The following is an 18,790-nucleotide window of genomic DNA, read 5'->3' as shown; positions in this document are numbered from 1 at the left end:
TACATGCTTGGCTTATGTGTGATGTTAAATGAATTAACAAAAGCTGAAATATCTACATGCATTTTATTTGAGGAGCATCATTATTGCAGTCAGTACTATTATTAGTCATGGCAGTCATGGGTAAGCGGCGTCAGACTTGTAGCCCAAAGGTTGCCGGTTCGACTCCCGACCCACCAGGTTGGTGGGGGGAGAAATCAACCAGTGCTCTCCCCCATGACTGCGTTACCCTGAGTATGGTACTGTCCTGTCGCACTGCTCCCTTGGGGCGCCATTGAAGGCTGCCCCCTTGCTAGGGTGAGGCATAAATGCAGTTTTGTGTGTGCTGTCACAATGACAATGGGAGTTTGAGTTTCCCAAAGGGCTTTCACTTTCACATTCTTACTTCACGAGAAAAAAAAAAAGAGCCTCACATCAAAACTTGATGATTGAGTAATAATGATTAATCGATTGTCTTGTGGATGAATCAATTAATTGAATCGCCTGCAGGATACATACATCGATACAAATTCTGTGATGGTTATCATTTACACCTCTACTGTCAAGACAGATCGATCAAATTTTATTAAAACGCCTCTTCTTTATTTTGCAGACATGTTATCCTTAATTCCTGGCTCGATGCAGTTGATAATTTTGTCAAAGAATTTCTCTTCATTGGGAGCCGACAGCAACCTGTAGCTGAGGCGCAGGCCCCAGGCAATCTTAATCCAGCCCAGGGTAGGCTACCAGCTGACACCCGCCGGCAGGGAGATCCAATTGGCTTGCTGTTCCACCTTATTGCAGTGTACAGCTAGGTGAAAAATGAATAAACGGCTTACATTATAAACTTATAAATGCTGACTTGGCGCCACCAGAACGCGTTAGGAAGCCACCAAACACAAAACTTGAGTAAAACTCTGTCTGATGCTTCCGGCTCAGTTAGCACCTCCAGGAAGAGGGTTGTTGGAAGAGGACCAGGCAGGGCCGGATTGAGGGGAATTGAAGATGGATGTGGATGACAGAATATGGAGGTAGAAGATAACCTGTTACAAGCACTGACATATATAAAAAAAGACACCTCTGGACATAAAACAGTGTAGAAAGTGGTTCCTTTGTGTTGATCTAGCCCAATTTTACACACATCTTCCTGACCGTATCCAATGTTTTCAGTGCCGTTTCCACGGGATAACTTCCACAGTAGATTACAACTCACATTAATTTAGGTTCACATTCATTTTTTTCCCCCTCATAACTAATCAGGCCTACAGGGGATAGTGACTAGGCAGTTACTTGTCCAGTCTTAGAAATTAAATGTTTTTGGCATTGTTTGACCTGCGTACAACTGTGTTTCTGTTGGGGATACTGTAGTTATAGGGATGGGGAGAACAGGGTTACAGGATAACTTCTGCCAATTTCAATATGCTGTTGTATTGCTGACGCTACCCTTGACTTGTCAGTACCCGGTGATGCTGCATTTTTCCACCTCAGCCCTTTCCGAGATCTGAGCTATTCTAATGGGGGCAGATTTTGTTGAAAACTTAAACAAAGGCCTACTCCAAATATTACCCCAAGAGGTATCGCTGTTTGCTAGTAGTCTGCTGATGTTGCATAACCTTTTGGATGTTACTGGGAAGAAATCATTTTTTTTGTGTGTTTTTTTTAATGTAAACAAACGCCTGCCCCCATTACAATGGCCAGGATCTCGGAAAAGGCTGAAGAATGGGGGAAAAAAACTCAGGTAGGGCCTACTGACAAGTCCAGGGTAGTATGAGCATTACAACTACATGTTGAAATTGGCAGAAGTTACCTTTTAAGCCTGGGAAATCCTATGCTGCCCTGTGGTGTAGTTCTGAACAGAATTAAATGAATTTTCAGGAAATGCTCACGGCAGGACATGGAAGACATGACTTCATTTCTACTGATGGAGGACTGCAGTACTGATTGTTAGATATTCTCTGAACATTTAAGATATGCAGTATACATATGTGTAGATATGGAGTAATGGATATTTTTATATAGTCAAAATGCAAATTGTTACTCACAAAATACCTCTAGTGCCCCAACCAAGACAGTATGACTCAAAAAGCAAGTTAGATGTCAAAAAAGTGTACTTTACTGGAAACATGTACAAACTGCAGCTCCTCTCCAAAAGAATTTTCCAAAAGTGGCTCAATAACGTATGTACACAAATGCTGTATATTACACGACAGACGAAACACGGAAAGGGGACAAACACAACATAGAAAAAACAAACAAACAGGGACAAATCCCGAGGTGGTGAGTATTGCTCCATAGTTCAGTGGGTTGCCAAGGGAACGTAGGGTAGTCTCCCAGTAGCAGGCCAGTGTGCTGGCTTACATTTTCATGTTGCTAGCAGGCAGTGTATTCTTCTTCAGGTCGTCAAAGTATGGGTGGTTCATGGCTTGCCGAGCTGAGATGCGCTTCGGAGGGTCGTAGATCAGCATTTTCTGACGGGGAAGAAAATGAAAAAAATATTAATCACTGTTAGTAGACTAGTAAACTAGATAAACCCACCTAGCAGCAGAACATAGTTTTTGTCTGGTAAGTTGGTCTAGTATAGCGTTTGTCAACAGGGGCTCTACAGGGCATTGAAAAGGACACAGCTGAGAGGGGGCAGTGCTCAATTTCAAATGGGGGGGCATTAGTCTATGATACTAAGGGGTGGAGGGGTCATGACTGTTGCTCTGATTGGTCACAGCATGCACAGACAGTTTGAACAACAACAATTTGGTCCAACCCACATCCCTCAGCTTTCTGAACTGTGGTGCCAGACTTAAATTTTCATATTACTGTATAGTCGAACTTGCCAGGCTGGGGTTTTGTTGTAAAATTTGGAAACCAATGTTAGAGTTGCATCCAACTTGTAGACACAAACAAACTAGTTGAAGATCAGAAATGCAATCATGCTATCGCACACGCAACAGTGTGCCATAACTGTTACAATGGTCATTCCCCGTCTGAATACTTAGAGGTGCACGGTGTAGGATGGTGGCCATGTTGCTGATTGAAAGTTTGCCTATTGCCATTTTTCCTGTTGTTAACTAAATAATAAATAAATATTTACTAGTATGACCAAGTACAGAATGTTTTGCAGCTAAACATGTCTATTTCAGAAAAATCGAAATGGCGAACATGGAGAAGATCCCTCTTTTCACGTATAAAAAGTGCAATTTTCCCGGTCATAATGAAGACTGACGAATTTGATGTCGGTGTTAAATATTCAGGAAAGAAACATTTGTGAACGGGCAGCATAAATTCTGGGAAAAAAAAGGCTAAATATATTACTCAGTGCCTTCCAAATTAATGCAGTCCGTTTGGGAACTCACCCCGAGCAGTTCTATGCCGCTCTTGTTGAGGTTCTTGACAGCGGTGGCCAGGTTCCCTCCCTTCCACTTGGGGAAAGTGTTCTTGTAGTCGGGCAGGGACTCCACGTCGGGCCAAACATCATTATTGGGTGTTCCCAAAGTTCTGTCATCAAAACCAAAGAAGACAATTCAAATACAAAAGTAACAAAATTAATATTAGCAAGAAAATAAGATGCATAGACACACACACACAGGGAAATGGGTGTGTGTGTGTGTGTGTGTGTGTGTGTGTGTGTGTGTGTGTGTGTGTGTGTGTGTGTGGTATTACGCCAGAAAACTAAGGATGAAAGCTTGTATAAAAGCGAAAAGTCAGAGGGCACAAAGGAGGGCTTTGCCATAAAATCTGCATTGCACAATTGTAGACGGAGTGCATTCTGTTTAATTCTAATTTACATCAACAGGTTATGTTGTGACGTTCATGTCATCTACACAGTCAAACGTGGGACAACTTTAGGTCAGGGAGTGTTGTGTTCATGTGTACGTCAAAAGCAATTTGAAGTAAAGGCACTGTGGAAAAGCCAGCTGACAGTCACTATATGGATGATTTATACAGGACATATGCATGCTGTATAATGTACAACTGCTGAATTTAGCCTGCTTTTAAAAAAGACCTTTTTAAGACCAATGCTGATCAATCACAAAAAGGGAGGACGACTAGCAGTAACTACTTGCTGACACTGAACAAACGGCACTATATCACTTCCCCAAATGCACAGCAGGTTGTGTGTGGCGGGCAGCAAAGACAAACTTCACAATCTTTGTTGAATTTTGCGCAAAAAAATGCGGACTGCTCGCAAATCTAAGCGCAAGACAGGTGCATATTCAAAGGACTGAGGTGAAGTAGTGTAATGTGTACAATGTTAGTCATGCATAAGAGAATGCATTTAGTCACTACAATACATGTGCAACATCAATTACACATACATTTACAAATACAACAATTTACACATACAATTACAAAAGAAAGCATCAAACTCATCAGTGCAACATGTCCAGTATGAGATGAACATGCAGTACATAATACAAAAAAATAAAGCAAAGTAATAAATACAGTATCTGCTATCAAAGACAGAGGTTGCATAGCTGTGCTAGACACACATTATATCAAGTTCAAGTGGCAGTGAAACTCATTCCATAAATAACACTTAGCTGACCATTTTATCCAACGAGACTTAGTTATTTGGTATTGGTTACAGTCCCTGAAGCAATGTGGGGTTAGGTGCCTTGCTCAAGAGCACTTCAGCCATGGATGGAGGTATAGGGAGAGGTACGGGTGGGATGCAAACCACTAACCTTCTGATCTAAAGTCCATCTCCTAACCATTAGGCTATGGCTGCCCTGAAACTCAACTGCTGACGATGAAGGTACAGCTGAAAGATGGAGGTGGCTTGAGACTACAGAAGTTCAGAGACATACGCACCTAAAGATCCTGAAGAGCTGGTCGATCTCTGAGTCTCCGTGGAAGAGGGGCTTCTTGGTGGCCAGCTCGGCGAAGATGGTGCCGATGCTCCAGATGTCTACGGGAGTAGAGTAACGGGACGCGCCCAGAAGCACCTCTGGAGCCCTGTACCACAGCGTCACCACCTAGGAGAGGGGGGGCAACAGAGAGCCATGATTAATGTTTGGCGATAACCAGCTGGAATGCATACCATCTACTTGCATCACACATTGACAGGCCAAATCAAAAATTCAATGTACATGTCATGAGCGAATAAAACCAATTTCAAAATGTGGCAATACCCTCTCCAGTATTGGCTTAGTTGCTTTTGATGTCAAACAGTGAGTGAGTTCCAATATGCGACCTTGCATCCTCCACTTGTGCTTGTGGCCTCGTACCAGGAAGTAATACCAGTATGTCATGATGACATCACTGACAACAGCACTATATTTTAATATCTCGTAAAAGATCAATTGTGAAGTCATTTTCTCATTTGCAAGCTGGATGGTGAATGAAGAATAGTCCCCCCAAAATTATTTTGGCTATAATTACAGCGGGGAAACTTATTGGTTTTCTCCACGGAGGCGGGTCATCGGCAAACCGTGAGTCCACAAGCACAAGTGGAGGGCGCAAGGTCGCATATTGGAACGTACACATAAAGAACTGCTCTGGGACTTCTGTACTTCCTGCCATTATGCCATTACCTCATAGGCATACAGTACAGTCGAGTTGCACTACGTTCTTCAACACTTAACAAATACAATGACAACTCCTTTGTCCCAACTGCCATTAGATGCTTTATGACAGAGAGACATGCCATACACATACAGTGCACAGTATTACGTTTTTATATGTTTTTTTATGTTGTGTTGTATGCTGGTTATGTGAGTACACACTGTAATGTCATGCTGTGGGTGAAGCCCAAGACAAATTTCCCCCCCAGGGACAATAAAGTACACTCTACTCTACTACACTTGTGCCGTTACCTCGTGTGTGTAGACCCTCACGGGCACTCCGAAGGCGCGCGCCAGGCCAAAGTCGGCCAGCTTGATGACTCCCTTGTTGTCGATGAGCAGGTTCTGCGGCTTCAGGTCTCTGTGCAGCACCCGGCGGCTGTGGCAGAACACAATGCCTTCCAGGATCTGGTACAGGTAGCTCTGATGGAGAGGAGAGGAGGGAGGTGGAGAGGTAAGGAACACTATCCTAAGGAACACACAGTAACACTTATGGCTGCACAATTAATCGAAAATGCGCAATTCTGGCCACAGCGATTAAAAATCGAAGCCGTGACAGTTTAATTGTGATCACACAAGGCAATATTTGGGCGTCCTTGAAGCCAGAACATGTTGACAGGCTGGAACGACGAGATGAGTCCAAAAGCGGTGAATGTGCACGCAACGCAATTTTTTAGGAATGGAAAAGAACATGACTAAGTACTTTTTAAAAGTCGCGCAGCAACACAACTTGTTACTCTACTTTTAGTAACGGTTAATTTGGACATTCAGTACTGAAGAGTTGGGACATGGTGCAAGTAAGTAATACTTAAATTGTCCCAGTAGGGCCATTGTTTTACTCATACCAAGACCTGTTTCCACAAAACATTTCAAGACACAAAGTTGTTATGGCCAGTCAGTGATGCCATCTCAGGTACAACAAGCCAACTTAACTTATGGATGTGACTGGACAAGCTCGGGGGAAAAAGCAAGAATATACTGAGCTCAGTGTGCGTTGCTGCCATATAATGCATACCCTCATCACAGAGGGGTTTTTTATTTTATTTTATTTGGACAGTGGGACCATTTAATACATGTATTATTACAAGGGTGGGGAACCTTTTTCATTCGAGGGGCCACTTCAAATTTTATAATTCCTCCAAGGGCCGTACAGGTACTATAAACACAGATCATGATTTCCCCTTGCACTTCAGGCCTATACTGAAGGTGGTCACCTTTACAACAGACCCCACCTTCACTACCTAGATCCCCTGAAAATATAACTAATCGTATTAAAAATGTAATTTTTAAGATGGCTTTACAAAACATGGCATATTTCATGCAAAACTGGAGGCCATAGGTTCCCCACCCATGCATCATTACGTTGGAAAGTTCAGAATTTCTGACATTATAGCCTGACCTTACAGTAGCCACATTACAATGCATAACCACATAAAATGGCAGAACTGACAGCTTACAACTACGCTGAAGCATAGCTCAAAGCAGAGTCCCTGTGCACAACCAGGTCTTGGTGATGTGCAATCAAGGTAATCCCCTTCTTTGCCGGAAGTTTATTAGGTGAACAACACGTTTCGCTGTTGCTTCATCAGGTTCACAGCAAGGAAGACCAGTGTGCTGTGCTTTATTCCACCATTTCCCTGCTATGCTGAAGCATGGTTAAGGAAGGGGTTTGGCAGACATACTCACCTTCACAAGCTGTGGTTCCATGAACTGTCCAGAGGGAATGGAGTCCAGGTACTTCTTCAGGTCCATAGACAGGAACTCAAACACCAGGTAGAGCTTGGACTCCTGCATCAGCACGTCCAGCAGCCTGAAGAACACACGTGGGAACAGGTAAGTCACCATTGTAAGAGTGTGTGTGTGTGTGTGTACAGTATACAGTTTCAGCCATAACTGGTACGTGGTTATGAAGAACTGCAGAGACATAAGATGAACACACTAGCGCATATGTGGGAAGAGAACAGTGACAGAATGTTTATCTGCCCAAAGTATGTAATTAACGAAATTCATATAAATGAAATGAATTAGCACTAGTATTTTGTGAGAGAGGCACAAGAGAGCATACTGTATATCCTGTATAACACCATGAACTAATACGTCAAAATGCTTGCCTATTTGCAAACATGGACAAGCCTCCTTATATTTTCTTACACACAGGGTCCCTTTCAATACAAAGCCTCCCGTCCTCATGCTAGTGGACCTGCAATGCTGGGCAAGTCATCATTGACGATAGAAGTTTGATTCAATATCATTCTCACAAGCACAATTCAAATGTCATTTTCTCATTTGCAATTGGGGTCGTTTTCTCCACAGAGGCAGGGTAGGGCGTCAGCAAAGCAGGAGGCCACAAGTAAAAGAAGAGGACAGGTTAGATATTGAGAGGGACCCAAAACCTCTTATATTCATATACCAGGAAAAAGCACAATATGGGGGGCGCTTCATACAATACATCTTACTTTTACTGCACCGAGTACCTCTCATTGCAGGACAGTAACTTTTTTTTGGTGCAACACTCACTCTACCCAGACATTTTACAGCGCGCGCGCGTGTGTGTGTGTATGAGGGGGGTCCTCATATAATGTAACCACTTCTCTTGTCACCGTATGTGGTGACTACTTGACCCTGGCTTTTCCTCTAGACCTGAATCGCGTTTCTCTAAACCACTGTTGCTAACCAGTTAGCAACTTACTAGGTTACATATGGGAAATTGCATGGCAACCAAGTCAGTTGCTAACTTGTAGACACTGTCGCCTGCCTGGAAAGTGGGCTTTGCTTGGCCTTTTGGTGGCTACACTACACTTTTCATTTTCAATTACTGCTGCTGGTCTGTGTGTGTGTACTGCTGGAAGGCTGACTGTACTCAAGTGTGTGCTATACGTGTACCGCAATAATGTGTATTAGGTCTTTGTCTATTTTTGTATTTATGCAAGATGACAGACACCTTCATTTCCTTTGAGATTAATAAAAAAATACTCAACTTACCGCACAACATTTGGGTGCTGCAGCTCTTTGAGGAGAGAGATCTCTCTGACGGCGGTACTGGGTACGCCCTCCTCCTCGCTCTCCAGACGAATCTTCTTCATGGCAACAATCTGACCAGTTGACTTGTGCCTTCCCTTGTACACCACTCCATATGTACCTAGGATCACACAAGACGACAGCAAGCAAGCACTGTGTAAACAGTTGTGGTCAAACGGTAAGGGGGTGGGTCTTGGGTTCAGAGGGTTGCAGATTTGAATCCTGTACCACCTGGAGTGATGTGGGTGGCCTGCTAATACCCTCATCCATGGCTGCCAAAATGCCCTTGAGCAAGGCATCCAAACACACATCACTCCAGGCAATGAGTTCTACTGTGCTTAATTAACTTGGGATAAAAGTGTTGTGTAATGTAAACAAAAGAGAAGCTTACTAGGCCAAAATGACTGACAACATAGGTCTGCAACCCGCAAGGCCTAACAAAAGCAATGCTTTGAAGAATGCCACACACACATGACAGCTTTTAATTTCACATTATTAAAACCTGGACATCAAGGGAAACATCATTGGATGTGGTCACATCAACAAACGACAATTTTCCAACCAAAATCCTAATGTGCACAGAAGCAAGCGTTTTACATCCCCTCCCCTTGTTCAGAAAACAGCACATTGCAAAATACACTATCTCCTTTGTGGCTGAAGGCCCCAGTTTGTCAGAGCACACACGAAGCCTTCTCGAATTTACAGTAAAGAACAAGGTGATCAACCTCTCTAAACTGTTTTGTGATCTCAGCGTAAGATAATGAAACTGTTACTTTTCTTACCTTCACCAATTTTCTCAATTTTTAAGTAGTCCTCCATTTTGTCCAGCGCCTACGGTGAAGAGGAGTTGAGAGTTTGTGCCAGTTTACACAGGATGCAGAACAAATTCAAGGTAGGCAATCAAATAATGCCAATATGGTCCATAGCAAAAACATATCTATCTGAAGATGTATTTTTTAGACTTGAAGTCATTATTGCGAGAAATATGTATCATAGTTCACTTTATATTTCGCGGACATAGGCCCACGTCCTATCAACCATGAAAAGTCACGCCACAATTTAAATGTACACAATCACAAACTCAGATCACTAAAACCCTGTATGCACCCAAACAACAAAGTTAATAGTAGACTGGATTACTCTGAGATTACACAAATGTTAACAACGTGACAGGACTGTTAGCTAGTAAGCAGAATACAGCTACTTAGTTCCCTATAGTTATCAAAATATCTGCACATTTACATCTGACACTCACTTTGTACACACTAAATAGTAGCTAAATATACAACATGTGTGACTAACTGATATTCATATTCGTAAAATATTCTCACCGCTTTTTCCAACCAAGGTCTTCAGGATGGCAGACTAAACCCTATCCCACTTTAGCTAGCCTACGGTGTGTGTGCTGCAAGATTTTGCTAAGCTTTTTCCTTCAAACTAAACCGCGCCCGTCGTGTTTGAAAATGGACCAATTGCGTGAGCCAGCTGTTTTTCAAAAGGGCCAATGACGCAGGAGGCGATGCAAGGCGGGAGGTGACTTTTGGAACGCGGTGCTGTCGGGAAATATTGTTGATGTTGACAACTTGTTTACATTCGTTCAGACCAAATCAAAATGCATATTCGCATTAATTTGGTCAAGATTTTGGTAATTAGGGAAACTGAGATGATGCCTTTTTTCTTGGGTTGTGTGAACAAAGAAGACGCAAAACGAGACATAACGATTCAACTTTAGTTTATGGGTGTGCAAGAGATCGAGGCTAGTCTACAAAATGCAACTGTCTCAGTCAAGCGCAATACCATTTAATCTGGTACCACTTTAATATCAAATGAATGTTCAGTACAATTCAAAGAATATGTAATTATAATATTGATCATAGCCCAATAACGTTCTGTTGTTTGTTTATTGGTGCGCAATCAAGTGTTTCTATTTAGATGGATTCTAGATCCGAAAACCACTTTATTTTGATACCAGAACATTCTTCTAAAAATTGTTAGAACTAATGTAATACTTTGTGTTGCCAGCAGATGGCGGTGCTGGTGTGTGCCTGGTGTGCCCTTCCCTTGTGCACTCATGTGTGTGTAGGTGTGTCTCATCTCGTGCACGAGCCAATGGCCAGAGAACGACACAGGTGAATAATGTAGAATAAAGGAGGAGACATGGGGAAAAGAAATTAGCCTTCCATCACTGTTGAGCATGGCCATTCCACAGCCATTACCAGCTGATATTTTGTTCTCTTAAAATGTGTTGATGTCTTTGTGTCTCACTTCCACACTTGTCTGCCTTATCCATTGCTGTCTGACATGCTTGTTTCGGTCTGTGTATATGAGAGGTTGTGTCCCTAGTATCCCCAGATCTGGGTGTAAGAAGCACACAGCTGTAATAAGCCCCTTCACTCCAGAGAGTGCATGTGGCAGCGACCCAGCACTTGCCATGGCTTGTGGGTAAATCTGTGTCAGTCCATTGAGCCTTGAGCCAGTCCCTAATCCCAAGGGAAGGGTGGGATGGAGGATGCAGGATGGTGGAGGTGGTGGTAGCTGAGGGCTTTTGGACATAAATATGAATCTGGCAGGTAAAGGGGTGCTAAAACCTTGGCACCGGAAACACGCCTCAGATAATTCTCTCTCCCTCAGGAGGGAAGTCCTCGGCAACACAGTGTAGCACCCTCTCAATTACACACACACACACACCCACACACACGGACCTGGACAGACACACACACAAAAACATGCACGCATGCTCAAAATGGGCTCAGAGACAGTAATTGCGCTGCGTGGAATAGCCCATTGCATCATGTCATGTGTAGCCTACCTCGGACATTTTTTCAGTGTGCAATTTTTTACATTCTTGACATTTTCGTCCGTCTTTGTCTGGTGTCAGTTCTGTAGGATTAGTTTGTTCTGTATGATCCTTCCGTGTCTTCATGTCATTGTGTGTGTGTGTGTGTGTGTGTGTGTGTGTGTGTGTGTGTGTGTGTGTGTGTGTGTGTGTGTGTGTGTGTGTGTGTGTGTGTGTGTGTGTGTGTTTGTTGATGTGTGTAAGCAGAAGAGGGCGTGGTCCTTCACCCTCTCTTTTACTCATGCTCCTCTTCTCACCGTCTCTGTCTTCCTCTCTCATTCACCCATGTGCTCTCTCGCTCTCCCTCCCTCTCTCTCTCTCTCCCTCCCTCTCTCTCTGATCTTCCCTCTCTCACAAATGCACATGCTCCCCCTCACTGTCTGCCACTCCCCTCTTCTCCTCCTCTTTTCGTCTCTCTCCCTCCTTCGGCTCCTTACAATTTCCCTTTTTCCACTCTTTTGTTGTGCACTTTTTTCCTTTCACTCCATTTTTTGCACGATTGGTCTGTCTATACCACACTCTTTCTCTCATTCTCCTCCTCTCTCCTCCTCTCTTCATCTCTCTCTCTGTCTCGTTCCCTCGTTCTCTGTGCTGCTCTCTCTCTCTCTCTCTCTCCTTCTCTCTCTCTCTCTCTCTCTCTCTCTCTCTCTCTCTCTCTCTCTCTCTCTCTCTCTCTCTCTCTCTCTCTCGCTCAGAAAGCTGATCTGTTGACAGTGTGCCCGTGGAGAATTCCTTTTCTGGAGGGACCAGAACCACCCGCTCCCTCTCTTGTCCCTTTGGGGGTGTCTGTAGCATGGGGTGTCACATTTAATAGAACGCCACGCGCGGAACCATAAGCCATCACAACGCACACGCACACATGCACAGACAAGCAGTACATTCTCACACATGCAAACAAGCACACTCCATGTCCAGTCAGCCATCACTCAATCTCTTCGTCAAACTGTGTTTTCTTTTCTTTCATTGTCTGTATTTTTTTTCCCTTCCTCTCCATCCTTCTTTCTTCTCTGTGGGAGTTGAGTGGGGTTTTCTATATCAGCCAGGTAGGAAGAACAGCGCCTGTCATTAAAGGATTCTCCTTATTTGTTTATTTTTGTGTTGCTCAATTTTTTTTTTCATTTTCTAAATTTATTCCATCACCATGTCATGAAATGTCTCACTCTTGCCATATGTGCGCTCTCTCTCTCTCCCTCTCTCTTGCTCTCGTGCTCTCTTTCTCTCTCTCTCTCTCCCTCTCTCGCGCGCTCTCTCCACGCCCCATGTTTGGAGTGCGATGGTGAGTCTCTGTGCGCGCAGCTGAAGGAGGGAGCGTGTGACTGAGAGTGCGCTCACAGAAGCATCAGTCAGTTTCACTCTCTCTTTCTCTTTCTCGTTTTCTTTTTCTTTCACTATCGCTGCTTTTCACATGCACATACACACACACAAACAAACAAAGCAAGCTCACAACAGAGTCTATTTTTTGTTCTTATCAGGAATATTCTGGATTTTTTTCATTTGAACGTTTTTTTCCCCCTGTTGAGTGTGGAAGTGCCCATGGTGGAGTTTTCATGTGGGTATGAGGGGAGTACCGAAGAGCAGGGCACATCACCGCCTGGACCTCCAAAATGAGTGAAGAAGCCAAGGAGAAGGGCACCGGCAAAACAACACACAAGAAGAAGAAAGGAAAGAAGGTAAGAAAGGAAAAAAAAAACAGCGAAAATATTTTTTCTTTTTTTTCTTTTGACGAATGACTGCCAGCCAAGCCTTGGCTTGTCCACTGGTCGTGGCCCCAGATGGTTTGAGGAGGTATGGGAAGACTTTGGCTGACGGAAGGTGTGAGAAAGTGACTCTGTTGCTTAGTGAGAACAAATTACTAAGCATGCTGTACATAAATAGGTCTTTCTGCGCTCTTCCCCGTCTTTGTTTTGGTGTTATTGCAAAGACATTACCGGGTTAGAGTTTAAGAGGTTACCTCAGTCTAAGCAGGGTGTCTTTCTGGATTGTGATCGTGCTTTTGACACATTTCCCTCTTTGTGCTGCTTTTGTCTTTGTGCGTGAAATCCTATCAAATTCAGCAATGATATTTGGGTGAACTATTCAAATTATGTTGTTGCGTTTTTGTTCGGTTTGTGAAAGGAACCACCTATAAGTGTAGGAAGGTATACCTTTGAAATGAATTGCTTTGAATGGCTTTTGTGCGCCTTAATTCCTCTATTGTTTAAGTGAAAGCTCTGTCTCTATCCTCTTAATACTCTTGATTGTCTTGGCTGCTCTTTAAGTGTGGCCAAAATGTGTGAGCTTACATAAGAATTCTGTGTGTGCTTTTTGACTTCACGTGTTTGCCTGTCATTTTGGAACACATTTGGCTTAATGCCAGTCAGGCGACATGAAGTACTGCTATGTACTGTCTGTACATGCAGGTGTCTACTTTGTGTGTGTGTTTGCGTGTGTGCGCGTGTGTGAGATTAAACGTGTGCGTGAGTTTGAGCGTGTGTGTGTGTGTGTGTGTGTGTGTGTGTGTGTGTGTGTGTGTGTGTGTGTGTGTGTGTGTGTGTGTGTGTGTGTGTGTGTGTGTGTGTGTGTGTGTTTTGCTCTTACCAAAAGTAGCCTGGCAGGTCTTCTTTGCCTCTTTAGGCTGATCTATCTTATCCTCATCTTGTGCTGGGGGGAAAAGCTTTCCCTTCGTAATTAAAGGCTTTTAAAAAAAACTCAGGAGAATGACTCACCAATGGTGTGTGTGTGTACAGGTCAGTATACAGATGTGTGTGCGTGTGGGCGCGTGCGTGTGCGGGCGTGCCGTGCGTAAGTGTGTGTGTGTAATCATACAGGCTCATTGGAAGGGCCTTGGAGCATTGGAGTGCGACGTTTCGGCTTGATAGCTTTACATTTAACGACATTTCCAGGGTTATCTTCCCTGTCATTGAGCATCCCACCATGATAACACAACACAACACAGCCGGCCTCACAGCCTGTTAAGACATGCAAGGCAGCTTACTGTAACGCAGTGAGGAGGACCCCCAAAAACGAAGCAGGTGAGACGGACCGACACGGTGGTCCTCGCTAAGGATTGTGGGAAGGAAGAGGGGACACGGAATGCTACCTTAAAGTTCAAGATTGACAACACTGGGTAAGATGTGGAGGCCACACCCTCCCGCTCCCATCCCCCCCGCTCAGTTGCATCTCAGTTACCATGGCAACTGGTTTCCATGTGGAGGCGTTGCTATTGGTTAAAAATTCACATCAGTAAATGCTGTGGGGCAGCTGAGGTTTTTTTTTTTCCTTGGTAGAGTATCTGGACATTTATATTGCAATAGTAATCAAACACACACACGCACACGCACACGCACACGCACACGCACACACAAAATCACCTCACAAAAAAGCCCACCCCAATAACTGTCATGGTCTTTCATTTTGGCCATATTAATTCCAGTCCCCTTGGGCAAAAACGTCAAGCTGTTTCCCACCTGAAATGCCAGGAGATGTTGGTGTAGTGTAGACCCACTGTGTTCTCTACTGAGGCTGTCTGGAGATAGCCTGAGGCAAAGCAGCCCCACATGCTGCTGCTGTGTGTGTGTGTGTGTGCGTGTGAGCGTGCGTGTGCGTGTGCGTGTGCGTGCGTCCGCTTGGAGGCCAGTGCGTCTCATCACAGTGACATGATTGCGTTGTCATGGAAATGTGAATGTGAGGGGGCGGCCTGATTGCACGTCACTCACTCTCCGAAGGGAAGATGGCGGTGTGTTGTTGCTGTTGTGTCGACATTGCATTGTGCTGGACGGACACCGCTTAAGCTCTATTATCCAAAGTAGACAGTGGACAAGAGTAGAGAATAGGTGTTTTGTTAATCCCGAAAGATTTTTTTTCCAGCATATACCTCCTATACATACAGTCAATTTTGCAGTGTTTATTCAATAGTAGTAAATACGAGAGGAGTGTTACATACAACTCGTAAGTTTTAAGACTAAAAATGACGTATGTGCGTATGCAATATACATGTACACTACGTAGGTTCAGGGAGTCAGTGTGTGTGTGCGAGCCAGGAGGAAGCTGAGAGGGTGTGACCGGGAGTCAAGTGAACACACAGGTGGACTTTTCATCCAGAGCAGACACACACACACACACACACACACACACACACACACACACACACACACACACACACACACACACACACACACATGCGCCCGTGTGTGCATGCACACAGAGTTGCGCGTACACACACACACAGACATGCGCGTGTACACACACACGCACATACATAAGCACGCACACATGTGCACATGCATGCACACACCCACAAACACAAACACACCCACACACACACATACACACACACACACACACACACACACACACACACACACACACACACACACACACACACACACACACACACACACACACACACACACACACACACACATCCAGACTGTGATTATTGCCACCAAGGCCTTTGGCCAGATCTCTTATTGTGGTTTGCTGTTCAGTGGCTTAGTACTGTATATGTACCATGACAGTGATATCACACAGATAGAAGCATCAATCACAAGCAAGGCCAACAAATTTATTTTATCTTAGCATTCAGCATAGGACACTTAAGCTGCCTGCAAGTGTAATATATACCTTAGGGAACGGATTAGTTGGAAGGAAGCATCATTATGTTGACCCATGGTCTGTCTGTCTGTCTGTCTGTCTGTCTGTCTGTCTGTCTGTCTGTCTGTCTGTCTGTCTGTCTGTCTGTCTGTCTGTCTGTCTGTCTGTCTCTTTTTCTCTCTCTCTCTCTCTCTCTCTCTCTCTCTCTCTCTCTCTCTCTCTCTCTCTCTCTCTCTCTCTCACTCACTCCTTTGCTCCTCACTCATTCTCTTCATCTGCTTCTTTCAATATCTCTCTCAATCTCTTTCTCTCTCTCTTCCATACACAATTTGATTGTCTATCATAAGCTGGCAGGTGTTTTTATGTGTGTGTGTGTGTGTGTGGGGGGTGGTGTGTGTGTGTGTGTGTGGGTGTGTGGGTGGGTGTGTGCTTGTGCATGCGTGTGTGTGTCTGCTCATCATCACGGGCTGTCGGGTGGTTCCCTGACGGTGGAGGTATATCACCTGGCTGAGATGGGAAATCTTGCGTCCACCGAGACGACAAGGTCAATGTTAGTCACCCCATCATGTCAGGCACAGCACAGAGCAGATCTCCCTAACCTCCTGAGAGGTGTGTGTGCGTGTGCGCGCGCGCGTGTGTGTGTGTGTGTGTGTGTGTGCGCGTGTGTGTGTGTGTGGGTGGGTGGGTTGTATGAGTGTTCTCATCGCACTCTTTCAATCCCTCACTCCCTCCATTTGCCTTCCTCTTCTCTCTCTCTCTCTCTCTCCCCCTCTCTCTCTCCATTTGCATTCTTCTTCCTCTTCCTCTTCCTCTCTCTCTCTCTCTCTCTCTCTCTCTCTCTCTCTCTCTTTCTCCTCATATTCCTTACTCCGTCTCCCTCTCTTTCTCTCCTTCTCCCTTTATATCTCTTCCTCTACCTTCCTCTTCCTCTACCTCTCCCCCCACCTCCCACACACACACACCTCTCTGCATGTGTCCCCCCTCCCATCTTTCTCCATCTCTCTCTTTTCTGTGTGATGTCTTCCTCTCCCATCCTCCCCTCATCCATCTCTGGTGTTTTCTCTTTCTCATTCACGGTCCCTCCCTCCCTCCGTCTTTACACAGACGGCTACCCCCTGCCCCCCTCCTCCCCTCTCCTAGTGATGGCACTCCTTTCTCTCTTCCTCTCTCTCTCTCCATCCGTCTTCTCATCCCTTCTCCCCCCCCCCTTGTCTCTTTCAGTTGCTCTCGTCTGAGGCTGTCTGATAAGCGTTCAAGCAGAGTTCAGTAAACACAGAAGAGGCTGCTTACTCTCTCTCCCTCTCTCTCTCTCTCTCTCTCTCTCTCTCTCTCTCTCTCTCTCTCTCTCTCTCTCTCTCTCTCTCTCTCTCACTGTGTGTCTAACTCACACATACACACACACACTCTGTCTCCATGCTGTCACTCACTTACACATCAGAGGTGCACAAAATGTCCGTCTGCCTTGCTTTTGTGATAGGGAGAGGAAGAGAGAGTGGAAGAGGGAGAAGAAGAGGGAGTGCGAGTGAGTTCTGTAGGAGCTGCTGCCTCTGAAGTGGATGGAAAGGATGGGGGGGGGGGGGTGAGCTCTTAGCGTTTTGTATCGAATGTGTGTCTGTCATTGTGGAAGCATCGTCTACGGTGACGATGGCAGCGAGTGATGTGACGGTGTCTGTGTCCTAGTGCCACTGAATCACTGGGCTCCTCTCCTCATCTCCTCTCTTTTCCTCTCCTCCATTCATGCCCCGAGCCCCTTTTGTGTAGCTGTCTCTCTCGTCTCTCGTCTCTCTCCTCTTTCCTCTCTCGTCTCTCTCCTCTTTCCTCTCTCGTCTCTCTCTCCTCTTTCCTCTCTCGTCTCTCTCTCTCTCCTCTTTCCTCTCTCGTCTCTCTCTCCTCTTTCCTCTCTCGTCTCTCTCTCTCCTCTTTCCTCTCTCGTCTCTCTCTCCTTTTTCCTCTCTGGTCTCTCATCTCCAGTCGGTGCTGTGAAATCTGGCTGCCATTCCTATTCCTGCCTGCGTGCCGTGCCGCCTGTCATCATGGCTGCTTGTTTGTCTCCTTGACTCACAAAAACCTTGCAAGAGACGACAGCAGCAGTGACAGCGGTGCGAGAATACACACAGTCATTTTATTTCAGTGTTAATTCAACACGTGGAGAGTCCCAATTCAACACTCCTCTACTTTGTCCTACTCTCAAAGTGTTGGCTTAACACTGGACAATGTACTGTGTGCACTTGTGTGATCACAACAATGGATCCTCCACACGCTGGCAAACGGCTGCTTTTGTTGGAGAATTGCTCTCGGCGTGACCCCCTCGTGTAGGCTACTGTATGTGGGAGTGTTTAGATATATGCACGTTGGATGGTGCGCTGGTGTGTGCTTGTACACAACCGCTGGTGAGCGATAGCCATGCGAGATGTATTAATGATTGTAGCCATGGCAACAGAAGGGTTCTCCTCCAAGACCGCTAGGACTGAGAGGTGGGGAGAGAGAGAGGGGGAGGGAGGGAGGGAGGGATGGAGGCATAATGAGGGATAAAAAGAAAAAGAGAGGGAGGGAGGGAGAGAGAAAGAGAAAAAAAGGGAGAGAAAGGCTAATTCTAATGATTCAGAATGTGTGGGTGCAGTGAAAGGAGAATTTTGATTTATGATCCGAAATCATAAAATGTGAAGTGAATAGTAATACATTGTTTCAGTAATTCTATTGATGTGCTGGGGCACATTTACATTTTAACTGTGACATGTCTTTGTTTACATTCAGACAAACAGAAACCATGGTGCCAATACCCATGTTGACACACTACAATATAGCCTACTGTATCATTTATACTGTACGT

The 18,790-nt window shown here is 44.9% G+C and overlaps 1 protein-coding gene across 1 annotated transcript; it reads right to left on the bottom strand.

Moving 5' to 3' along the window:
* Positions 1-2,066: 2,066 nt before the first annotated feature.
* On the bottom strand, positions 2,067-10,024 carry cdk1 (cyclin dependent kinase 1). Its single transcript, XM_063192004.1, has 8 exons — positions 9,884-10,024; positions 9,335-9,383; positions 8,517-8,673; positions 7,221-7,344; positions 5,787-5,957; positions 4,783-4,946; positions 3,324-3,465; positions 2,067-2,444 (listed from the first exon to the last, which is right to left on the bottom strand). The coding sequence occupies exons 2-8, from the start codon at positions 9,369-9,371 to the stop codon at positions 2,331-2,333; spliced, it is 909 nt and encodes a 302-aa protein (XP_063048074.1). The 5' UTR covers positions 9,372-9,383; positions 9,884-10,024; the 3' UTR covers positions 2,067-2,330.
* Positions 10,025-18,790: the final 8,766 nt, after the last annotated feature.

Source organism: Engraulis encrasicolus, chromosome 24 (genome assembly GCF_034702125.1).
Source record: "Engraulis encrasicolus isolate BLACKSEA-1 chromosome 24, IST_EnEncr_1.0, whole genome shotgun sequence".
In the NCBI taxonomy this organism is placed as follows: Eukaryota; Metazoa; Chordata; class Actinopteri; order Clupeiformes; family Engraulidae; genus Engraulis; species Engraulis encrasicolus.
Note: the sequence above shows the minus strand (reverse complement) of the source record. Positions and strands in the feature narration are given on the sequence as shown.